This window comes from Tachyglossus aculeatus, chromosome 23, assembly GCF_015852505.1.
Source record: "Tachyglossus aculeatus isolate mTacAcu1 chromosome 23, mTacAcu1.pri, whole genome shotgun sequence".
Lineage (NCBI taxonomy): Eukaryota > Metazoa > Chordata > Mammalia > Monotremata > Tachyglossidae > Tachyglossus > Tachyglossus aculeatus.
This window is the reverse complement of record NC_052088.1, coordinates 19519562-19545754: the sequence shown is the minus strand read 5'-3', so window position 1 is coordinate 19545754 and position 26193 is coordinate 19519562. Positions and strand designations below refer to the sequence as shown.

At 42.1% G+C, this 26193-nt stretch overlaps 1 protein-coding gene and 1 non-coding gene across 2 annotated transcripts in view; both read left to right on the top strand.

The window, feature by feature from the left end:
• Positions 1-26193, top strand: part of EDIL3 (EGF like repeats and discoidin domains 3) — a 319182-nt gene that overhangs the window by 73983 nt on the left and 219006 nt on the right. The window contains exon 3 of the mRNA XM_038765904.1: positions 21172-21300. Coding sequence (XP_038621832.1) covers positions 21172-21300 — 129 coding nt within the window. The remainder of the gene's footprint in view (positions 1-21171; positions 21301-26193) is intronic.
• On the top strand, positions 25439-25576 carry LOC119944866. The gene has a single exon (XR_005456011.1). It is a non-coding gene; the product is annotated as a small nucleolar RNA SNORA7 (small nucleolar RNA).

Below are 26193 nucleotides of genomic sequence, written 5' to 3'. Positions count from 1 at the left end.
CAGAGGGGCAGAGTGTGAGGGCTGGGATGTAGAAAGAGAGAAGGGAGGTGAGGTAAGAAGGGGCAAGGTGATGGAGAGCTTTGAAGCCGATAGGAGATGGTCCTGTCTTTTTATCTGAAACTTGTCAGTGTATGACCTTGGGCAAGTCTATTAACTTTTTTATGTGCTTCAGTTACCTCAACAGTAAAATAGGGATTTAGACTGTGAGCCTCATGTGGGACATGAACTGCATCCAACCTAATTAGCTTGTCTCTCCTCAAGTGGTTGGTACAGTACCTGACACACGGAAAGTGCTTAACAAATAAGATTTAAAAAAAATCTAAAAACAACCTAATAAAAAAAGCCTGAACTCATAAAGTTTTAGATTTAGCCTCTGAGGTGGAGTGAGTTATGTTTTCAAGTAGTTTAGTTCTGCAATAGCTTTTGATCAAAAATCATGTTTTCTTTTCTCCTAAAGAATGAAGAGAAGCATCATATAATCTTTTGGGAAAACCAAAAGAGCAGAATCAGTCTTGCTGTCTCTGGCAACTGTCACCACATCTGAAATAGAAGGCAATAAAAAATGAGACAAGTAAATCCACTGACGACTTGCCTAGATAGCTTCTATATTGACTGTGGCAAAATTTCTAGACATTTGCCCCACTAAGGTCCTGAAATTAAATTTTATCTCCAGCAGTGGTAGAATGAAGCTAATTTACTCATTAATGCAGAGATTTCATTAATCAAAATGCAATATTGGATAAGGGCCCTAAAGTATATATAAAATTGATTTTTTTCCCATACGTAAACAGTAAATCTCAGCAACGTTTGAGCTTAAAACTGTACCTGAGTCTGTTACTTGAAGCTCCTTGGGGAAAATCAAAGGGCCATAAATCATTCATGAAGGGAGCCCCAAATGTCAGTAATTGCTCTCTTTCTGTGATTCAGTAAGTCACTTCCTTATCTGAACTGACAGCCACCATTTCAGGAGTGCACGCAACTTCGCACGAGAAATTGTCTGCTTTCATGCAGTTGGCAATCTCTGTTGCCCCTAAATCTAGAGAGACAGTGAGCCTGAGTTTGTCTTTCTCCCCGCACTTTCTCCCCATAATGGAAGTAAAATCTCCTTTATGGGACCACAATACTGTATTCTTCCACAAGATCAGAGGCTTCTAGTTGATTCTTACTCTAGCCTGTAAGCTCACTGTGGCCAGGGAATGTGTCTACCAACTCTGTTTTACTGAACACTCCAAAACGCTTAGTACAGTACCACGCACAGTAAACACTCAAATACCATTGACTTGTGTTCTATTCCCAACTTAGTTAGGGACTTCAGAAAGCCCTACAAAGGTATTTTGAGCCTGGAGAATGAGTTGTTTCATTCAACTGTACATTCAATTCTTCATTCCGATTACTCTAGAAGTAAATACTTTTATGTCTATCTCTCCCAGTAAAGGGTAAGCTCCTTGTGGGAAAGGAGCATATTTCTTCTTCCTGTTCTTTCCTAATTGCTAGTACAGTGCCTGCCTCGAATAAATTTTAACCAATAAACTATAGTGAAACTGGTTAAAGTGGCTAGCTTCAAGCCTCGCTCCCATAAAACAGCAAGGATTAAATGAAATGGATTTAATATAGATGCCAAGGACTCCAGATTGTTGATTGAGAGGAGTATTAATTATCATCTAAGCCTCTATCTCTATCCTGCCCTGTTGCTGGTTCAGGAGAAAGAACACAGCTGTGGGAATTGAGACCTGTGTCCTGTTTCCAGTTTTGCAATGAGGGGATTGTCTGCTGGCTGAAGGTGGACTGATCCAACAGAAATTCTGAAAAAGAGCTGGTTAGCAGGGGCACCGAAGACCCCAGTGGTTTGTTCCAAAGGCAACTTGCCCCCTGGATATTGGTGTTATGTCAGAGCATTGGCTCTATATCGCAGTTGCTTTTCCAGTGAGAAATGGATCCTGAGTGAAAAGAAGGATCCTTTCTAGGCTCTGAACAATGCACTGCATTCTTGCCAATCTACCTGCTCATTGCACTTCGTGCATCAAGGTCAGAGTGATGGCAGAGGTGAATGTGAATGCTACTAGAGAAGCAGTGTGGCTCAGTGGAAAGAGCGTGGGCTTGGGAGTCAGAGGTCATAGGTTCTAATCCCAGCTCTGCCACTTCTCAGCTGTGTGACTTTGGGCAAGTCACTTAACTTCTCTGGGCCTGTTACCTCATCTGGAAAATGGGGATTAAGACTGTGAGCCCCATGTGGGACAACCTGATTACCTTGTATCTCCCCCAGCACTTAGAACAGTGCTTGGCACACAGTAAGCGCTTACCAAATACCAAAATTATTATTATTATTATTATTACTGTGCCAGCCACTGGCATTACAATGGAGAAGCAGCATGGGATAATGGAAAGAGCATGGGCCTGGAAGATAGAAGGTCATGAGTTCTAATCTCAGCTCTGCCACTTGTGTGTTGTGTGACCTTGGGCCTTCTCTTCTCTTTGCTTGTTACCTCATCTGTGAAATGGGGATCGAGGCTGTGAGCCCCATGTGGGTTAGGGGATGGGTGGGATGGGCCAGGCAGCTGGAAGGCTTGAAGGTTATACTCTTTGTTCCAGAGCATGATGGAGAATCATTGGATGCTGAGGTGTAGCTGACTGGCTGGTTAAAGAAGCAGTAGTAAGACCATCTTTGCAGGGATTCAGCAACCTGGTGTTTGCTTCCTGCACCACCCACACTTTCACCAGAATCATGACCCTTAGATCTGGGACACTGACAAGTGAGGGATTCCACTGTAGATCAGCCTACTCTGGAGTGGATGTCCTGTAGGGTTTTTAATGTGGGTGTGGTTTCCAGAAGAAGTGTTTGGTTTAGGAATTTGGGAGTTCTCTCCATTCTCCCAATCCCAAGGTGAAGGAATTGAACTATGACCTAACATGGTGCCACTCCTGCTTGCTCCCCAAACCCCACCAGTCATTCATTCATTCATTCAATTGCATTTACTGTGTGCAGAGTACTGTACTAAGCACTTGGAAAGTACAGTTCAGCAATAAAGAGAGATAATCCCTGCCTACAAAGGGTTTACAGTCTAGAAGTGGTTAGACGGACATCAAAACAGGTAAACAGGCATCAATACGAATAGAATTTTAGAGGCAACCTAAAACCGACAGCAGTGATGAATGCAACCCTGACAGTCCTCCTCGAGGCAGTTGAGGGAGCAGCTCCTGGGCCCAGGCACTGCTTTGTAGTATCAGGCAAGGAGCGTTGGAGGATTTTTTTTTTTTTTGTCAGTTATTTGAATAAAAAGGAACACCACCAGGCTTCTTGAATCTTGTGAGGAGCTGCTGGTACTTTCCTGCATTCCTCACTCCAGCCACTGCTTGTGATGGAAACCTTGCATTTGTCCCTCTTCAACCTCATAGCCTCCTGTATGACCCCTGATCCGTCAGTGGAAACTGTGTAAGCATCCCACCCTGACCCGCGAACGCTTTGGTTTTGAGGACACAGCACGTATCTGTCCCTGCTGGCCAGTCCATTCCCCATGCATGAATCCTGGCCTCCTACAGCACTTGACAGAAAGGCCCGCGTCCCTCTTCCCCAACACCATCTCCTGTTTGGGAAGATCTTTTTTTTTTTCTTTCAATCATATTTATTGAGCGCTTACTGTGTGCAGAGCACTGTACTAAGCACTTGAAGTACAAGTTGGCAACATACAGAGACTTAAACTATGACATGATCAATAACCATTAAAGATACATTTGTTTAGCATATCATCTTGAAAGATTTTTCCTGATTAACGTTTTGCGACACAAAATGCACCAATCAGTTATGGAATTGTTCCACAGTCAAAGAAAAAGGTTGCTAAAGACTTGTATCCATGATTGCTTTGCTGCGTTCAGACCGGAGTGGGCCTTCAGTCAGACCAAGTCCACTTGGTATATAGAATCAAATGAATGATGATTAGTTCTGGTCCAAATGCACTCAATGCCCAATCAGCCCCCAGTCTATCACATTTAAGTTCACTGTGGTCAGGAAATGTCCATTTATTGTTATATTTTACTCCCCCAAGTGCTTAGTACAGTGTTCTGCACACAGCAAGTGCTCAATAAATGACTGAATGAATGAAAGATCAAATTTTGTATTTACCCCAATACTTAGTACACTCCTGTACCCGTAGGAAGAATTTTATTTTTATTAGGTGTCATTGAGTCGTTTCCAATTCATAGTGACTCCTTGGATGTATTTTCTCCAGAACATCCTGACCTCTGCCATAATCTGCAACCTTTCTAATGGTTCTTCCGTTATTATTTTTATGGCCTCTATCCACCTAGCTGCCGGTCTGCTTCTTTCATGTTTACCCTGGACTTTTCCTAGCATTAGTGTCTTCTCCAGTGAATCAGTCATCCTGATTGTGTCCAAAATATGCTAATCTGTCGAGTCATTTGGCTGTCCAAGAATTTAGCAAATACTATTATTATTCTGTGCTTACTGTGCCTCAAGCAGTGTACTGAGCATTTGGGAGAGTCTGTTAGAGATAGTAGATACATTTACTACTCCCAAGGAGTTTATAGTCTGTGGAGGGGAATTCAGACATTAAAACTGACTGCAGATAGTAACACTACAGAATTTAGCATCAGTGATACCAGAATGAGTACCATAGTGCCTGGAAGTCCTGAAAGGGGATTATGAGACTTAAAATATTTCATCAGGGAAGGCCTCTTGAAGGAGATATGGTTTTGAAGATGGGGAGAATGGTAGCTTTACAGACAAGAAGGGTGGGCATGCAAAAGAGGTTGATCGTGAGAGACTCAAAATGCATATTAGTAAAGCAACATGACCTAGTGGATAGACTTCCTGGGAGTCAGAAAGGCATGGGTTCTAATCCTGGCTCCACCACTTGACTGCTATGGGATCTTGGGCAAGCCACTTCACTTCTCTGTGCCTGTTACCTCATCTGTAAATTAAGACTGTGCTCCCCATGAGGGAGAGGGACTTTGTCCAACCCTATTAGCTTGTACCCCAGTGCTTAGTACAGTGTTTCGCAAGTAGTAAGCACTTAACCATAATTATAACTGTGGTATTTATCATTATTATTATATTAGAGAATTCTAGCAACAGACAGAACCTGTCAAATGAGTTTGTCCTGATATAGGAAAATTGTTGCTTCAACTCATTTAATGGGATGTGCCCAGGGTATTTGTTGAGAAGCAGGCACTTTAAAAGTGTCTGCGGTGACAAACTAACCATCCTTATACTTCTCATAAGTAGCCGTACCATGCTGTTGCTACAAATATAACTTGTTTTGGGGCTGGACAAAGTTAATATCTAATAGAGGAAGTCACCTTATAGACTGGAAATAAAAATGGCCTTTCCAAAAGAGAGGATGTAATGTTTCATGCTGAGAGAGGCACATTAGATTGCTTTCCCCATGGAATCCTTTGTACTGAAAAGAGACATCAAAGGAAGTATGGCTATTGAGGATGTTCTTTCTTCCCGCAGTGTTTCTCTTTCACTCGCTGCAGTTGGCATTTATCAGGTTCCCCTTACGCGGGGTCAGAGCTGGTAACACTACCCAGATGAATTGCCAGTGAAATTTACTGGTAGAGATTTCTTCTGAAGCTAAAGCAGACTGCTATTTTCTGTCCAGTGAACATCTGCAGGCCAGAGAAGAGTTTTCCAGCAACATTCCCCTCCCCATTTTGGAACTCACTTGAGCTGATTGATCAATCGGTCAATTAAGGTATTAAAATCAATTAATCAATGGCATTAATTGTACCCTTACTGTCAACAGGGACCATATCTACCAACTCTGTTATTGTACCCAAACACTTCATGCAGTGCTCTGCACACAGGAAGCACTCAATAAATAGGATTGATTGCAGAGCACTGTACTGAGTGCATGGGAAAGGCCAATACCGCACAACGGATAGACACATTCCCTGATCACAAGGAGCTTACAGTCAAAAGTCTCCAGTCTACAGTCCAGCTTCCTTTTCATTAGTGAGTTCACCAAAAGACAACCAGTAGAGACATCATTCCTTTAAAGCCATCCACATTTGAGCATTGGGGAGGGGTGAGAGGGTAGATGCCAGTGTGACCGCACAAGGAACAGGGATCATATTCAAGTCCCACCCCTATTTTCTCTCCTATGGCTTAGAGTGCTTTGCACACAGTAAGCACTTAGATACTATTACTACTACTACTATTACTCCCCACATACCTGGATTATTTCTATACTTATACCGATTTCTCTTTATTTGTCAAATAGTATTTATTGAATTCCTACTGTGTTCAGAACACTGTAGTAAGTGCTTGGGAGTACAGTAGAGTTGTCACAAATGATCACTGCCCTTAAGGATCTTATAATCTAGCAGAGACATTAAAATAATTTAACTGACATTAAAGTAATTTAAGCAGAAAGGAATTCCAGACCAGGGGAGGTCTGGAGGTAGGAGAGATAAGACTGAGGCACAATGAGTAGTTTAGCTTGGGAGGAGTGACTTGTAAAGTATCTTTCAGCACTTGGAACAATGCTTTGCACATAGTAAGTGCTTAATACATACCATAATCATTATAATCTAGATCATGGCCTAGTCAGGGATATTTATTGAGAACCTTCTGAATTTTGAGCACTGCTCTCAATCATACAGAACGGAGCTTGGCACATAGTAAGCACTTAAATACCATAATAATAATAATAATAAAATCATTATTAAGAATACTGGCCATAAAGGCAACAGGTGTCTCTAAACCAGGCAGAGGATAGATGGAATACCAAGAGTTTGGTATAAAACAAGAACAGCAACCTTAAATAGCCACTCTAGTTTGTGGGAAGAGAGACACCCCCTGCCCCCACAACACCTTCCCCCATAATCAGTTTAGGTAGTTCCAAAGAGCCATGTGCACATTTGATAACCCAGTCTCTCCCATTCTTGTTTTCATGATTTAATCTGTCCTGGATATTTGACCTGATGATTGTGAAATAGAAGACAGAAAGGGGAAAATCAAAGTAGTTTGTAGTAGTAGTAGCAGCATGTACAAATAAATAGGAGGGAGTAGGATTGAATCCTCACTCTACAGAGAAGGGTAACTGAGGCCCAGGGAATAACAATATTTGTTAAGTGCTTATTATGTTAACCTAAGTTAAGCTTATGTTAATAATTATGCTATTGTTAAGCAATCCTCCTCCCCATCCCCCCGGCCCTACCTCCTTCCGCTCCCCACAGCACTTGTGTGTGTGTATATATGTATGTATACGGATTTATTACTCTATTTAATTTACTTGTACATATTTACTATTCTATTTTTGTTAATGATGTGCATATAGCTTTAATTCTATTTGTTCTGATGATTTTGGCACCTGTCTACATGTTTTGTTGCGTATCTCCCCCTTCTAGACTGTGAGCCCATTGTTGGGTAGGGACCATCTCCATGTGCTGCCGACTTGTATTTCCCAAGCGCTTAGTACAGTGCTCTGCCCGCAGTAAGCACTCAATAAATATGATTGAATGAATGAATTATGTGTCCAGCAGTGTCTAAGCACTGGAGTAGATATAAGGTAATCAGGTTGGACACAGTCCCTGTCCCACATGGAGCTCACAGTCTTAATCCCCATTTTACAGAGGAGGTAACTGAGGGACAGAAGTTAAGTGACTTGGCCAAGGTCACACAGCAAAGTGGCAGGAACTGGGATTAGACCCCATTACCTTCTGACTTCCCAGACTGTGCTCTATCCACTATGCCATGCTGCTTCTTTATCCATTAGGCTACACTCCTTCTTTGGTGTATTTGCCCATGTCTCCTGTTATGTTAGAAAGTGTGTTTTTATTGTTTTCACTCTCCTTCTCGGCCAGTTGCTAGTCCTCTCCCCGCCATTACTCATACATTGTTTGTCATTTGAGGGCCAGGGTCTGGATCCAATTCTTATCTGGGCATTCCTTCCTGGCATGTAGAATAGTCATTTGCTCACATTAACGCTAAATAAATACTATTACAGCTTTAGGAAAAAGGAGGATGTCTCCAGGTTTCACAAGATTATGTCATTCATCCCTGTGCTCTGCCCATGGTAGGTGTTGTTAAGCCAGTTGATATTGCAGTGTCCCTTAAGAGGATTCTGTGGATGACATCATTAGACGTTACTAATTGATTTCTAAAAACAACCCAGGGGGACTGTAGAAGCTTGTTGCTATCTCCAAGTTGCAGTGAATTGCTGTCACTTCAGTGAAGTGCTTAGGGAAAGGCAGCATTTTTCAATTCATGCTACTATAGCATCTATCTCTGGACTATGACAACTCCAGACTGAAATTAATGAGGTAGCCATGGTTACACTGACATTCCTAGTTTCTCTCCTTTTGTTTTGATCATTCTTCCTTCCTTGATGACTCTCTTATTTCCAAATGGGTATTACTCCTTACAACCATTTTGTGTATTTAACAATCATAAGCCACTTCCTAGCATGTGTATTTCTGTGGGCAGCTAGACCAGACATTTTGTCCTGCCTATTATATTCCTGATTGATAAATTGGCAATGAATCCCCTACTCAAAGGGCTACCCTAGGGGGGCAACCGCGGCTCTCTATTCCATTCCTCCATGTCCCAGAGAAGCAGCATAGCTTCATGGAAAGAGCATGGTCTTGGGAGTCAGAGGATGTGACTTCTAGTCCTTGTTTCCCCATTTGCCTGTTGAGTGACCTTGTGCAAGTCACTTAACTTCTCTGTGCTTCCATTTCCTCAATTGCAAAATGGAGATAAATGCCTCTTTTCCCTCCCTCTTAGACTGTGGCTATATTTGGGATAAGGGCTGTGACCAAACTGATTATACTGTATCTACCACAGTGCCTGGCATATCATAAGTGCTTAACAAATATCACAATTATTATCATTACATAATATAATTTTATCGTCTTCCCTTTCTGGTAGGGTTAGTAATGCTGATTTCAATCAATCATATTTATTTAGTGCTTGCTGTGTGCAGCGCACTGTACTAGAGAAGCAGTGTGGCTCAGAGGAAAGGAGCACGGGCTTTCGAGTCAGAGGTCATGGGTTCAAATCCCGGCTCTGCCGATTATCAGCTGTGTGACTTTGGGCAAATCACTTGATTTCTCTGTACCTCAGTTCCTTCATCTGTAAAAATGGGGATTAAGACTGTGAGCCCCCCGTGGGACAACCTGATCACCTTGTAACCTCCCCAGTGCTTAGAACAGTGCTTTGCACATATTAAGCACTTAATAAATGCCATTATTATTATTATTACTAAGCCCTTGGGAGAGTATAGTATAACAGTTAGTAGATATGTTCCCAGTCCACAATGAGCTTAGAGTCAAGATAGGGAGACAGACATTAATATGAATAAGTAAATTACAGATATGTACATAAGTACTGTGGGGCTGAGGTAGGGGAGAATTAGGGTGCATATCCAAGAGCAAGGATGATACAAAAGGGAGTGGGAGAAGAGGAAATGAGGGTTTAGTCAGGGAAGGCCTCTTGGAGGAGATATGCTTTAAATAAGGCTTTGAAGGTGGGGAGAGTAATTATCTGCCAGATATGAGAAGGGAGGGTGTTCCAGGACCAAGGCATTATGTGGACAAGAGGTTGTTGGTGAGATAGATGAGATTGAGATACACTGAGTAGGTTGGCATTAGAGGAGCCAAGAGCGTGAGTTGGGCTGTAATAGGAAATCAGAGAAGAAAAGTAGTGGTGGGCAAGGTAATTGACTGTTTTAAAGCCAATGGTAAGGAATTTCTGTTGGAGGCAGAGGTGGATGGGCAACCACTGGAGTTCCTTGAGGAGTCGAGAAACATGGATTGAATGTTTTTTGTAGAAAAACAATCCAAGCAGCAGAGTGAAGTATGGACTGGAGTGGGGAGAGACAGGAGGCAGGGAGATCAGCGAGAAGGCTGATGCAGTGATCAAGGCAGGATAGGATAAGTGCTTGGATTATATGTTAGCAGTTTGGATGGAGAGGAAAGGGTGGATTTTAGCGATGTTGTGAAGATTGACCCAACAGGATTTCCTCCTAAATGAAAGATTAATTCCTCAGAAGCCTAAATATTTGCGAGGGCCGACTAACTCTAGTGCTGCATTAAGCATTTGAGAGAGCGCAGTAGAGATAAAAGAAGCCAGTCCAGTTGTGAAGGAGTGTGTCTTCACACTGTGTGTCCCAGCAGAATCGTAAAAGCAATGTTACTGGACAAAGGTCCAGCTCCAGTGTTCATGAGTTGCTCCCGACAGGAGATCCCATCAGACAGTCTGACAAAGCAGGGAGTGAGGCACAGAATGGCCTAAGTTGGAAAACAAAGCTCTAACTGGTTATGGCAAGCCTTCCCTTGGCAAAGCCCTTCTTTTCTTTTCTCCTACTTCCTTCTTCATCACCTTGACTTGCTCCCTCTGTTCTTCCCCCCCTCCCAGCCCCACAGCACTTATGTATATATCTGTCATTTCTTTTCCCCACAGCACTTACGTACCTATCTGTTTTTGTTTTTTTATATGAATGTCTCTCCCCCGGACCCCTTACTTGAAGCTCGCTGAGGGCATGGAATGTGTCTATTGTATTGTACTCTCCCAAGCACTTGGTGTACAGTGCTGTGCACACTCCATAAATATGATTGAATGAATCAAATAGAAAGCCAGATATGTGAACAAAAAAATGCTTACTTGAGGATATGTTGATCAGTATCCAACTGCTTTGCAATTGGGAAAATGAGTGTTAAGCACATAAATGATTTATCTCTCTCTCTCCACCATTTCAATCCTCAATTGTCCCTTTAGATTCAGGGGCTCAGTTCTGTTTCAGAATCGTCCCCAATGTGGTCCCTCCACTGCCATTTCCAATATCTAAGGACCACTGAGATTCAAGGCTACAGAATTCAGGGAGATGTCAGCACAGCCCTAGCTGGGGTACCAACAGAAACAATCTTCATTATCATATCCCACCTGGAGATAGAAGAATCAATCAATCAAGCAATTGTATTTACTGAGCACTTATGGTGTGCAGAGCTAAGTACTAAGCACTTGGGAGAATACAATTAAAGATATTTGATAGACAAGGTCCCTGCCCACAAGGAGAAGCAGCATGGCTCAGTGGAAAGAGCGTGGGCTTGGGAGTCAGAGGTCATGGGTTCAAATCCCAGCTCCGCCGCTTGTCAGCTGCGTGACTTTGGGCAAGTCACTTAACTTCTCTGTGCCTCAGTTACCTCATCTGTAAAATGGGGATTAAGATTATGAGTCCCACATGGGACAATCTGATCACTTTGTATCCTCCCCAGCACTTAGAACAGTGATTTGCACATAGTAAGTGCTTAACAAATACCAAAATTATTATTAGTAGTATTATCTAGAAGGGAAGACAGACATTAAAATAAATTATGGATCTGTACGTAGGTGTTGTGAGGCTGAAGGTGGGGTAAATAAAGGGTACAAATCCAAGTACAAGGATTCAGTGCTTAGAACAGTGCTTTGCACATAGTTAGCACTTAACAAATGCTTATTAAGTTGCAATTATGCAATTGCAAATTATGTTGCCAACTTGTACTTCCCAAGCACTTAGTACAGTGCTCTGCACACAGTAAGTGCTAAATAAATACGACTGAATGAATGAACCAATGCCTTCATTATTATTATGAAGCAGAAGGGACAGGGAGTAGGGGTAATGGGGAAAGGAAGGCCTCTAAGGAAATATGATTTATAATAAGGCTTCGAAGGTGGAGAGAGTGGTGATCTGTCAGATATAAAGAGGGGAAGGAGTTCCAGGCCAGAGGCAGGATGGGGATGGGGTGTCGGTAGTGAGATGGATGAGATCAAGGTAAAGTGTCTAGGTCACTATTAGAGGAGTGTGGTGTGCTGGGTTGTAGAATGAAATCAGCAAGTAGGTTTGGAGGGGCAAGGTGCTATGAATTATATAGAGCCAATAGTGAAGAGTTTCTGTGTGACGCAAAGGTGGATGAGCAAATACTGGAGATTCTTGAGGAGTGGTGAAACATGGACTGAATTTTTTTTTTAGAAAAGCGATCCGGGAAGCAGAGCGAAGTATGGAAGGGAGTGTGGAGAGACAGGAGGCAGGGAGGTCAATAAGGAGCTAAGGCAGGAGTGACACTAGAGGGAAATCTCTCCTTTCCACCCCCTCACCCTTCTCTCTCCTCTCTGAGGAGTATCAGAGTAGTTAGTCCAAAATCTGTGCACACAAATGCTCCAAGAACTAAGGAGAGAACATAGTTTTTTTATGGTATTCCTTATGTGTCAAGCACTGTTTTAAGTGCTGGGCTAGATACAGGTTTATCAGGTTGGAGACAGTCCCTGTCCCACATGGGACTCACAATCTAGGTAATTATTTTGCTACTATTTAATAGTTTGTCTTAATTCCAGTATCCACTTGCTTTCAGGTCAGGTTTGGGGCAACTATCTGATCCCAGCTCTGCCACTTGTCTGCTGTGTGACCTTGGGCAAGTCACTTCTCTGAGCTTCAGTTTCCTCATCTGTAAAATAGGGATTGAGATGGTGAGCCCTGTGTGAGACAGGGACTATGTCCAACCCGATTTGCTTGTATCCACCCCAGGGCTTAATTCTGTGCCTGGCACGTAATAAGCGCTTAACAAACACCATAATTATTATTGCTGTTATCTAACAAATCTCCCAGGGGTTCAGTCCTCATCTGTGATTTCCTTATCTCATATGTAAAATACTAAAATTAGTGATTATTGTTATATTGTTTATATAAAAGAGCTTTGATGTAGCTATTTCCTATTCATTGCATTTAATTCAGCTTATGTATCACCTGATTGTTTTTATAAAGTCAATGTGAGTTTGTATTCTTGACAGGAATTGATGGGCTAACTGTTACCATGATGATGTGTTGCATTATTTATGTATAGCAGCTGAATTCTGTCTTTCAGCTTGTCCTTTGCTGTCAACCAAAGAATGCAGTACTTTGTGAGAACCTCACATTGTGATTTGTGGTTTTGGATCACTCTAGAGTATAGACTATGAAAGCTTACTGTTTCAAAAGCTGTCGCCTTGTTTGAATTTTGGAATAATCACATTTTGGTTGGTATTTTCCTAGAGCTGATCTAGCAAAAATGATGTTTACTACCCAAAAGCATTTGGGTGTATTAAATATGTAAGATTAAACTGCAGCAATGAATCAGCAATCATTCAATTATGTATTGAGTGCTTACTGTGTGCAGAGCACTGTCCTAAGTGCTTGGGAGAGTACAATATAGCAATAAACAGACACATTCCCTGCATTTTGTTCTCGAGACATTCAAACCCTTTACTATAAATGTATCTTATAGGTGTGACTATAACTCAGTTGGTTTCTTGGGATGAGTCTGTGAGTCTCATTTCATCATTGCTAATTTAACACCTGAGATTTCTAATTCCAAGGATATGGAGTGAGATTCCAGTGTCACAACATCTGAGGCCTCTTCCTTATGTTAGGCAAGAATAGCGAGGATGCGTCTTCATGGCAAGGGAGAAGGCCACTCTCTGGCCTGGGGACTGTAGGAGTGGAAGCAGCATGGCCTAGTGGAAAGAGCATGGGCCTGGATTCAGAAGGCCTGGGTTCTAATCCTGGCTCCATTACCTGTCTGCTGTGTAACCTTTGGCAAGTCACTCACTTCTCTGTGCATTAGGTACCTCATCTGTAAGCCCAATGTGGGTCAGGTACTGTGTACAACATTTTTATTTGGGATCTATCCTAGTGCTTAGTACAGTGTCTGGCATTAATAAGTGCTTAACAGATACCATTAAAACAAAAAAAATGCTCTGACTTCTACTGGCTGCACTTTGGCTACACCTGAATCAGTCAGTCAATCAGTGATTTATTGAGCGCTTACTGAGAACAGATAACTGTATTAAGAGTTTGGGAGAGTTGATACAGAGTTGGTAGACCTGTTCCTGGCCCACAAGGAGTTTACATTCCAGAGGGCACCTAAAGTCCTTACCTTTGGCTTTAAAGCACTCTATCACCTTTCCTCCTTCATCACCTCCCGTCTCTCCATCTAAAATCCAGCCTGTACAGCTCCTCTTGTGCTAACCTCACTGTGGCTCAATCTTGCCTGTCTTGCCACCAACCCCTAGCCCACATCCTGCTTCTGGTCTGGAACGCTCTCCCTTTCCAAATCCAACATTACTTTCCACCACTTCAAAGCCTTATTGAAGGCACATCTCCTCCAAGAGGCCTGCCCAGACTAAGCCCCACTCTATCTCATCTCCCACTCCCTTCTGATTTTCCCTGACTTGCTCCCTGCGCTCTTCCCCGCTCCCACCCCCAGAGCACTTATGTACGTATCTGTCATTTTACTTATTTATATTGATGTCTGTCTCTCCGCCTTTAGACTGTAAGCTCATTGTGGGAAGGGAATATCACTATTTATTGTTGTGTTTTCCCCAGCACTTAGTACAGTGCTCTGCACACTGTAAGCACTCAATAAATCAGATTGAAAGAATGAATGCTTGTGCCACTGCAGTCCCAAATGGGTCCCAGATTGGCCGGTGCAAGCACTAGTCCATTAAGATTTGGCTCATATCCTGGTGGGCCTGTCTGGCCTTGTGGGTAACTATATCTAAGGGAGATTCCATCGTCTGCTTCCGCAAAGTGGCTCCTTCTCTGTGGGGCTGGTACAATCCATTAATCGGTGGTAATTCAGCTTCAAGGCTGTCCATCACCTCGCCCCCTCCTACCTCATCTCCCTTCTCTCCTTCTACAGCCCAGCCTGCACCCTCCACTCCTCTGCTGCAGCTAACTTCCTCACTGTGCCTCATTCTCGCCTGTCCCGCCATTGACCCCTGGCCTGGAATGCCCTCCCTCCAGACATCCCCCAAGCTAGCTCTCTTCTTCATTTCAAAGCCCTACTGAGAGCTCACCTCCTCCAGGAGGCCTTCCCACACTGAGCCCCCTTTTTACTCTCCTCCTCCCCATCCCCCACAGCTCTACCTCCTTCCCCTCCCCACAGCATTTGTATATATTTGTACAGATTTATTACTCTATTTATTTTACTGGTACCTATTTACTATTCTACTTGGTTAATGATGTGCATATAGCTTTAATTCTGTTTGTTCTGATGACTTTGACAACTGTCTACATGCTTTGTTTTATTTGTCTCCTCCTTCTAGACTGTGAGTCCATTGTTGGGTAGGAAGCATCTCTTTATGTTGCCGACGTGTACATGCCAAGTGCTTAGTACAGTGTTCTGCACACAGTAAGTGGTCAATAAATATGATTGAATGAATAAATAAATATTTATTGCACCCCCACTGCGTGCAAACCATTGCATTAAGTGGTTTTTTTTCTTTTTAAATAACAACTGTTCAACATCTACTATATACCAGGCATTTTACTAAGCACTTGAGTGGGTATAAGCTAATCAGGTTGGACTCAATCTGTGTCCATGTGGGACTCAGTCTTTATCTCATTTTACAGTGTGAGGTAACTGAGGCACAGATAAATTAAGTAACTTGACCAAGGGCACAGCAGACAAAGGGGAGAGCCAGGCTTAGAAATTAGTACGTGATCCCTACTCTCACAGAGCTTGCAATATAGGAGGAGAGATGGACATTAAAATAAATGTCAATAAGATGAAGAAATAAAGTATAAAGAGAGGAACTGCTGAAATAACAGTTGGGGGGATATAAGGTAGGAAAATTTGAAACCAAAGAGTGGATGACCTCATAGAGGAAATGTGATTCAGAAGAGCAGTGATGTGCTGGATGTTAGAAGCAGTGTTGCTTAGTGGAAAGAGCATGGGCTTGTGAGTCAGAGGTCGTGGGTTTTAATCCTTGCTCTGCCACTCATCAGCTGTGTGACTTTTGGGTAAGTCACTTCACTTCTCTGTGAAGGTATCTCATCCGTAAAATGAGGATTGACTGTGAGCCCCACTTGGGACAAGCTGATAACCTTGTATCTACCCTAGCACTTAGAACAGTGCCTGGCACATAGTAAGCACTTAACAAGCACCATCATTATAATTAAGCTCTTAGTACAGTGCTCTGCATGCAGTAAGCACTCAATAAAAATGATTAAATGAATGAAGGGTTTCCTGGTAGGGGGACCATGAGCAAGAAGTTAGCGGTGGGAAAGACAAGAAAGAGGCAGTTGGCTACGGAATGTGAATTGGAGTGTAATGGGAAAAGAGAGTGGAAAAGTGGGATGGAGAATGCTCATGGAGTGCCTTAAAGGCCGTGGTTTGTTGTGTCTGCTTGATGCAGAGAGGAATAAGCTTTTTGAGGCTTGTGGAGATGTGCAGTAGCACATATTAGGAAACTAAACAATGCAACAGACTCACCCTGGGCTTCAAGGCTGTCCATCACCTCGCCCCCTCCTACCTCACCTCCCTTCTCTCTTTCTCCAGCCCAGCCCGCACCCTCCGCTCCTCTGCCGCTAATCTCCTCACCATACCTCGTTCTCCCCTGTCCGCCATCGACCCCCGGGCCACTTCATCCCCCGGGCCTAGAATGCCCTCCCTCCCCACATCTGCCAAGCTAGCTCTCTTCCTCCCTTCAAAGCCTTACTGAGAGTTCACCTCCTCCAGGAGGCCTTCCCAGACTGAGCCCCCTCCTTCATCTCCCCCTCCTCCCCACCCCCATCCCTCCCGCCTTACCTCCTTCCCCTCCCCACAGCACCTGTATATATGTATATATGTTTGTATGTATGTATTACTCGATTTTATTTGTACGTATTTATTGTATTTATTTTATTTTGTTAATATGTTTTGTTTGTCTCCCCCTTCTAGACTGTGAGCCCGCTGTTGGGTAGGGACTGTCTCTATATGTTGCCAATTTGTACTTCCCAAGCGCTTAGTACAGTGCTCTGCACACAGTAAGCACTCAATAAATATGATTGAATGAATGAATGAAGAGAGACTGGAGACAGGGGGCCAAGGTGCAGGCAGACTCAGAAGTCAAACCTGGTTATGATTAGCGAAATGGCTGTTTGGAGGGAGAGGCAGATTCTTAAAATGATTTGCAAACAGACTGAAAATGAAAAAGAGGAGTCGGGGATAAATATAATGTTATGGGATTGAGGGATTGGTTGTTTTGTCAGCGAGGAGACAAAAGAAGTAGAGAAGTTGGGAGGGAAGATAAGAAGCTTAGTCTGGAACATGATGGAACTTGAAATGTCTGTGTGACATCCACGTAGAGATGTCCTGGAGGCAGGAAGAAATGTGAGATTGCAGAGGACAGCAGTTTGGCTAGTGAGACTAGCTCCCAGAGCTTCAACTACTCCCTCTTTGTAGATAAGCTCCCCAGAGAAGTGTGTGTACATGGAAGGGAGGAGAACCAGGGGAGAATTGTCAGGAACATCACTGTTAGCTAGCATTTCCAGGACCAGGGAGCAGTCCACGTGTAGCTCAGTGGAAAGACCACAGGCTTGGGAGTCAAAGGTCATGCATTCTAATTTCAGCTCCACCACTTGTCAGCTGTATGACTTTGGGCAAGTCACTTAATTTCTCTGTGCCTTAGTTACCTCTTCTGTAAAATGGGGTTAAAGACTGTGAGCCCCATATGGAACAACCCAATTACCTTGTATCTCCCCAGCACTCAGAACAGGCACGTAGTAAGCACTTAACAAATGCCATTATTATTGTTATTATCATCAAAGACAGCCATTGGGTTGGGCAGGATTAGCATGCTGTAGAGTTCATTAGATTTGTCAAGGAATCAGCAAGGTCATTGGTGACCTTGGAGAGAGATATGTACCTATCCCTAGATAGGTAAATGTCTAGGGACATGTACAATCTTTTTGCTCTACTCTGTTAAATGGAGCTATTCTTACAGAATTGATTGATCCTGTTCAATGTTTTATGTGCTCTATGACTTCTGAAGGAAGGTGCTAGCTAAATGTAGGACTGGTCTGTCATTTCCCAGATGTATGCATATGTACATATGCCTTGTCAACAGATACATACAATCAATTGTTACTATTTGAAATTTTTTATTCACAACTCATGTGTATATGCTTAGAGTCCCACATTTATACATGAACATGTCCATGTTCAAGCATATATTTTTTTGAACACAATTTCTAAGCTGGGATACAAGTAGGGAAACCTGAAACATTGAGACAGCCAAATCCTTCCTTTGAAACGGATGAAATGTTGCTGTATACTTAAAGAAAAGATCTTATTTACAATTAAGCTCCTTGTGGGCAAGGAATTTGGTCTTTTCATTATACTTTCCCAAGCTCTTAGTGTGCTTGGGAAAGTGCTTTGGTATTCAAATGCCTCGTACTACAAGATGGAACATTTGGAGGTTATCTGGAGTTGGGGGTTATTGACTTGTTATCAAAGTGAGCAAAATTAATACTCTTTAGTCAGTATGTGTTCGAAAAAAAGATGTCAAAATATTTGCAAATAAATTGGCACTTGGAAGATGTTGAGTACCATAGAACATAGAATTCTCTTGAATTCTAGATTATTTTCCTCTTCCTTTTCCTGATAATCAAGATTTAGGATTTGGTCATAAATCAATCAAGAGTTGTGTTTTATGACATTTTCATGGCAACAGATTCTACCAACAATTCTAAGTCTGCTCCTGTTTTTGAGATGGATTTCTAAAAATCAAAGTCTATGCATCAAACCAAGTAGAATATGTAATAAATTAGATTTCAATATTTCAACATAAATGGCCTCTCAAGAGGCACAAAATGTAAATTGAGAAGCATATTGCTGATTTAAAAAGTGACATTTATTTTGTTTTGCACAGTTGCACAGGCAGTAAGTCATAAGGGTGCTAACATTTCAGGGAGTTTTACTAATTTGAGTATGCAAATTTGCATGGACTTTATCTTTTCTTAAGCAGAGTTATTGCTCACTTGTGTGTTTTGTGTTTGCTCATTTCACTGAGTGCATTGTTTACAGGGTAGTTTCAAATTCAGAGTTTTAACCATGGCACCTGAACCTGTATGGCAGTGTTTTTCCTAGAGGAAAGTAAAAAAAGGTAGCTAAGAGATTAATGATATGGAGAATCACTTTCCAGCTCTGCCTCAACTCTATCCAAACTCTACTGTTTGTTAAATGGAACTAATGTTTGATGCCCTGTCTCTACCTCACAGGGATAGTGTGCTACTAAAAAGAAGCTGGTTGGAAGTGCTTCAGCTGAGAGTGGTCTAGTGATACACTCTCTAATCACAGCTCGCTGACCATGTCCAGATTACTTAATTTTCAAGCACTTAGTTCAGTGCTCTGCATATATTAAGCACTTAATAAATATCATTGATTTTACTGTGCTTCAGGTTCCTCATTTGTAAATTGCGGATTTGGTATTTGCTTTTCCCTCCTACTTAGACCGTAATCCCCATGTGAGAGAGGGACTGTGATTAACAAATAACACAATTATTGTAAAGTTCTTGAAAAGCCTCAGAAAAAAAGTGCTGTAGAAATTGAGGGTACAGGGTAGGGATTGTTTCTACTTATTCTACTGCACTCCTCCAAGTGCTTAGTCCAGTACCAGAGTAAGAACTCAAGAATAATAATAATAGTAATGATCATTATTACTATATTTGATATGTCAAGCACTGTTCTAAGCACTGGGGTTGGACACAGTCTCTGTCCCACATGGGGCTCACAATTTAAGTACAAGGAAGAAAAATCACTGAATCCCCATTTTACAAGTGAGGAGGCAGACCCAGAGAATTTATTACCTCTGGTTAATTGATTAAAGTTATACAAAGTACATTCAGTCCTCAAAACTTGTGGAATCCATAGAGGGGGAGAGATGTGCTTGGTGTAACCCTGAATATGGGGTGGTATATGTGTCTTTAACTGGCATAGGAAAAAATAATCTGGGATCTTTTTTTCTCAAATTAAAGTCCTGATAACACTACTAAAAATAGTGAATCAATAAAGTCTCCCTCCCATGAGCTTTTTCTCTCTGCCTTTCTCGAAGACCTTTTAAACTTACATATATACCCAGATTTGAAGTTGTGCACCTCAAACCTGTAATAATCAAACAGTAGGCAAGTTAGCAGAATTGGATCTCATGCTCTGAAAATAACCACCTCCTGAGAACAAGAAAAGTCCAGAAATAGGTAGGAAGTAAACACGGAATTCATCTCATGGGAAAGCACAGCCAGCCAGAGCTCAGAGTGTGTAGAAGGGAGGGGAAAATAGAAAGTTAAATATAGCAGGTAGTGATTTCTTGCACCCAGGAAAAATAATTGTACCCTTCCACTGCCAAAGGCAAATTGGCATTCACTCAACTGGCCTGTTTCTGCAATGAATGACATGTGGAATTTTAAAGCATTATTTGATTAGAATTATACCCAGCTGTCCTATTCTAAAGCAGATGAATGACAACTAGGCAGGAATGATCCTAGTACAAGATTATACCCAGAATATTTGGCACCCCATAATGGTTTGACTATATTACTAAAAAAGGGGGACTGTGGACCTGGTTTATGGACTCATACTTCTGTGAAATCCAGTGTTCTCCACATTTTCCATTTGTCCAGAATAACTGGTTTAAGGGTGTTTGGTCTGATCTAGATTGGCATTTTTTTTTTTTACATCCTATGAATCTCTAAAGGTTTTGAAGAAAATCAGTTACCAAATAGTATAAAATTGTCCTGAAAGTTATGAGCATGTGGATCCAGGAGTAAATTTAATTTTGTTTCAGCAAAAATTCAGACAAGTTTAAAACTGCTCCTCACCTTCGTCATTTCTCCCCCCATTTTCAGAAGTCATTTAATCGAGTATCTAACAAATTAAGTACACATCAATAAAATGTATCAACAGTAGTTAAAAAGAAGGCCTTCATGACGCTCAGTGTGGAATGAATCATGAATGCTTATTAAGCAGTGTTGCTCAGTGGAAAGAGCATGGGCTTTGGAGTCAGAGGTCATGGGTTCAAATCTCAGCTCTGCCAATTGTCTACTGTGTGACTTTGGGCAAGTCACTTAACATCTCTGTGCCTGTTACCTCATCTGTAAAATGGGGATTAAGACTGTGAGCCCCCTGTGGGACAGTCTGATCGCCTTGTAACCTCCCGAGAGCTTAGAATAGTGCTCTGCACATAGTAAGCACTTAATAAATGCCATCATTATTATTATTATTATTATTAGATATTTATCTTGGGCAAAGGAAGCCAGAGGGCATGATCTGTTTCCATAGTTCAGTGGATGATCAATCTGTAAAAAAGCAATGTGACTGATTTGATAAGATGTGGGAAGGCTGGTATGGGAAGCTAAAAAATCTTTCTTCAATCTACAGGTGATATTTGTGATTCCAATCCGTGTGAAAATGGTGGCATCTGCTTGCCAGGATTGGTCGATGAGACATTTTTGTGTGAATGTCCTGAAGGTTTCACAGATCCCAACTGTTCAAGTGTTGTGGAGGTTGGTAAGTGAAAGCATTGAAAACTATAATCTTTGCCTATCATTTCCCAATCATCTGTGTGTGTTTTGATTTGAGTGTGATGCATTCTAGGCATTTTCTGTAGTGATGACTTTTTTGGTTCATTTCTATCTTCCAAAATACCATAAGCTCTGATTATTACAAATAAATACATGATTACTTATATAATATTATTATAGGACTTCCCAGATTGAGCCTCCTTTTTCCTCTCCTCCTCCCCATCCCCCCGCCCTACCTACTTCCCCTTCCCACAGCACTTGTATATGTATTTGTACAGATTTATTACTCTATTTTCCTTGTACCTATTTACTATTCTATTTATTTTGTTAATGATGTGCATATAGCTTTAATTCTATTTGTTCTGACGATTTTCACAGCTGTCTATGTGCTTTCTTTTGTTGTCCATCTCCCCCTTCTAGATTGTGAGTCCGTTATTGGGTAGGGACCATCTCTATATGTTGCCGACTTGTACTTCCCAAGCACTTAGTACAGTGCTCTGCACACAGTAAGCGCTCAATGAATACGAATGAATGAATGAAATTATGAATACAAGTAAATTATATTTGGCAAAAATTCCAAAATTGAATGTTCTAATCAGTCTCTACACTGGAACATTTTTTTCTATGTATAATGCTCCTTTAAGCAAATGAACAGAAGTTTGAGAGTCAAAAGGCATTGACCATTTGAAAATCCTTACCTCATTCAAAAGTATCTCCCTAATAAATTGTCATTTTGGCTGGAATACAGTTCATTTTTAGAGTTTGGGGGCTGAAGGTTATCCTAATGAAAACTTGTAAAAGCTATTTCAGATGGAAGAATGGTCATTGGACTTTTAAAGAAAGCTTTTTTTTATAGTCTTAGATTGGAATTCATCGATTTGAAAATGTTGCAAAATCTGTTCTGATTTGTAGCCATAGCCTATAATTTGCTGAATGAGGAGGCATGAATGGAGTGCCAAGGGGTAAAGCCACCTGAAAAGAGGCCTAAAGATTGACTTCCTAACAAAATTCAAGGGCTGGCCACAATTCCACCTTGCCCCGGGCCCAGATTGGCTTCAGGTATTATTCAGGGATATTTGGTACAAAGGTGGAGGTTGGGCCCGATAGAGACTTGAGTAAACCCCACTGGGGTTACAACTTCAGCCTGACCAGAAATGTCTGCTTTGAGGCTGGCCATTCAAGAGCCTAAGAGGGCGAGAAAACTTCCTAAGCATAAAGGTTTTGGGAAAATGGAGAGATAGACCCTGGATCCTCCGGAATCCATCAATACCTCAAAGGGGAAGGGTGGAGTGGGCATAGGATCATCCCATTCATGAGGACAACCCAAAGGAGGAGCCATTCTGAATCAGATTGGAATTTCCGGGGGTGCAAGTATGATAATAACAATAATGATAATGATATTTAAGTGCTTACTATGTGCCAAGCACTGTCGTAAGCACCGGGGTAGATACAAGGTAAGCAGGTTGTCCATGTGGGGCTCGCAGTTTTAATCACCATTTTTCAGATGAACTAACTGAGGCCCAGAGAAATTAAGTGGCTTGACCAAGGTCACACAGCAGATAAGTGGCAGAGCCAGGGTTAGAACCCTGTCCTCTGACTCCCAAGCCTGTGCTTTTTCCATTAAGCCACACTGCTTCTCTTAACCTCCAGTCCTCACCCCGAATCCCTAGGAGGAATCTAGTGAGTCCCCTGAGCCACTGGAGTTCAACAGGTGCCCTGCACTTAACTCCCCCAAACTGTAACTATGCTGTATCATAGTCTTGTAGGTTGACTTCATTTTTCCATCCTAGTTCAGGTAAAGGAAGCTGTCAGGCTGTATGCTGGCAAAGCAGGTGACGCCTCTCCTAGATTTGGATCTCCCTGGCTACCATTTAAAAAAAACAAACTACACATTTAAACAAAACACCAAAATAAGACAATGTGGAATAGAATTTGATACTCTTTAGTAAATGCCTTTACTGTAAAATTGTGCTAATTATTGAGAGAGAGAATCTGTTCTTCATGGAGTGGTACAGCTGAAATAGTGTTCTTGCCCCATGATTGAACCACGGTAGTCTTTTACCTTCTTTAGCCTGTGGAGAGCACTCTTCCAAAGCCTATGACACCAACAGTATTAAAAGATACACAGTGCAACTGATATATTAGGAAACTTCCTGGACAGCTGAAGTTCTGGTATTCCTTGAAACCATTCCTATGCACCATTCCTTTGCCTTACCTTTCAGTTTAAGCTCATGGGTGGTGCAGAATTTCAGAAGATCTTCTCAATACTGATGTCTGTAGAGGATGAATTTTACGGGAAGCAAATGAGGTTGTTCCACTGCCTTGGACAATACACCATAATGAGGAGCATTTACCATCGACTTTAGAGCACTCAAATCAACTCTCTCCCTCCTACCTTACTTCACTGATCTCCTACAACTGTTAGGAGAATTGAATTGAGAACGGTTGAATGAAAGAGATGAGTCAGGGGTAATGGCAAGGTTATTGCCTTTAGAGACAGGAAGGATAGTGTTGTTTCCTACCATAATGCCTAATTCTCAGGGATGAAAGGATTTGTGTAGGCTGATAAGTTGTTCTGTTTGGGCCTGTTTAGTTTGAAGTGTCAGCAGGGTTATCAAATGGAGATGTCCTGGAGGCAGAAGGAAATGTGAAACTGCAGAGGAGGAGAGACAGGGGCTGGAGAAGTCGATTTGGAAATAATCTTCTTAGTGATGGTAGTTTAAACTGGGGGAGGGGGGGGGTCAATGAGTTGTCCAAGAGAATGGGTGTAGATGGGGACTCTGAACTGAGCCTGGAGGGACTCCCCCAGTTAAGGGTTGGGAGGCAGAGGAGGAGCCTGTGAAAGAGAACGATTGGCCAGAGAAATAGGAAGAGAACCCGGAGAGGTCTGTGTCATTGACCAAGGTTGGACACTGTTTCCAGAAGGCGTTGGTCCAACATCAGACAGGTCAAGGAGGATTAGGATGGAATTGAGGCCATTGGATTATGGATTAGGTGAGAAGGTGGCCATTGGTGAGGAGAGTTTCTGTGGAGGGGATGTAAGCGATATTGCAAAGGGTCAAGAATAGAATTGGAAGAGAGGCAGTGGGTGTAAACAACTCCCTTGAGGATTTTGGCAAGGAGTAGTAAAAAGATGTAGCAATAACTGAAGAGATGGTGGGCTCAAAGGAGAATTTTATTAGGATGGAGGATGATATGTATGGACATTCATTCATTCAATCGTATTTATTGAGTGCTTACTGTGTGCAGAGCACTGTACTAAGCGCTTGGCAAGTACAAGTTGACAACATATAGAGACGGTCCCTACCCAACAACGGGCTCACAGTCTAGAAGGGGGAGACAGACAACAAAACAAAACATCTAGACAGGTGTCAAAATCATCAGAACAAATAGAATTAAAGCCATATGCACATCATTAACAAAACAAAGAGAAGAGTAATTATGTACAAGTAAAATAGAGTAATAAATCTGTACAAATATATGCAAGTGATGTGGGGAGGGGAAGGAGGTGGCGGGGGGATGGGAAGGAGGAGAGGGAAAAGGGGGCTCAGTCTGGGAAGGCCTCTTGGAGGAGGTGAGCTCTCAGTAGGGCTTTGAAGGGAGGAATAGAACTAGCTTGGGGGATGTGTAGAGGGAGGGCATTCCAGGCCAGGGGAAGGACGTGGGCATGGCTTAGTGGAAAGAGACTGGGCTTGGGAATCAGAGGTCATGGGTTTTAATACCTCTTCTTCCACGTGTCAGCTGTGTGACTTTGGGCAAGTCACTTAACTTCTCTGGGTCTTAGTTCCCTCATCTGTCAAACGGGGATGAAGTCTGTGAGCCCTACTTGGGTCATCCTGATTACTTTGTATCTCCCCCAGTGCTTAGAACAGTGATTTGCACATAGTAAGCATTTAACAAATGCCGTAATTATTATTATTACTGTTTATTTGGCTTAGGCACTAATTTTGTAGTTTATTCCATCATTATGGTTTCATTGTGTGTGACAAAAATTAGCCAATGACCTTTATTCAGCCCTTAGTGTGTATAGGGACTATTGTAATAGAGTTGGTAAACACGTTTCCTGGCCACAAAGAGCTCAGTTTGTGATCATTAAATGAATTATGGATGTGTACAGAACTGTGCTTCTCTCAGGGTCACACCTGGAGAGTTTCCAGGACTCTCCCAGTCTCGGCTACAAGAGGGAGAGTCAAGCAGAGACCTACCCATTCCATTCCTAGCTTGGGCAGTGGCTAGCGAGTGGAAGGCAATTAGTTACAGGTCAAAACTCATCCATGCTGGGCAGCAGCGGCATAGGAGAAAGTCGAGGGCGGAGACTTGAGTTTACTGCAGAAGGCGGCAGTGGTAAACCACTTCCATATTTTTACCAAGAAAACTCTTTGGATACACTGCCAGAACGATTGCAGATGGAGAGTGGGGCATTCTGGGAGAGATGTGTCCATGATGTTGGTAATAAGTAGGAAACAACTCAACGGCATAAGACAAAACAAGACAAAATTATGGGTGGGGTTATTTTGCAAAGGGCTGATTAAATTATTATTGAGCATCAGAGCTTTAGTTTAATTCATTTAAGGGCTTTCAGAAGTCTTTTGAACCTTCCAAAATTTTGAAATTTTATGACTGCTTTCTTTGGTTAAATCTTGAAAGCTTCATACAGGATTTCTCTGAAGATTCAGAGTTGTGTGAGACAGATACTCAGTGAAAGGCTACAACTCTGAAGCTGCTGGGAATAAAGGGTGTTAAGTATATGGAGGTGGCAGAAGGTCTGATAGTTTTACTTACAGTCCTTTAACGTCAGATTGACACAGGTTTATTGTAGGTGGCTGATAGCTGTCATGTATTTATTGTCAATGTGACAAGTATCAACACTGAAATCCAA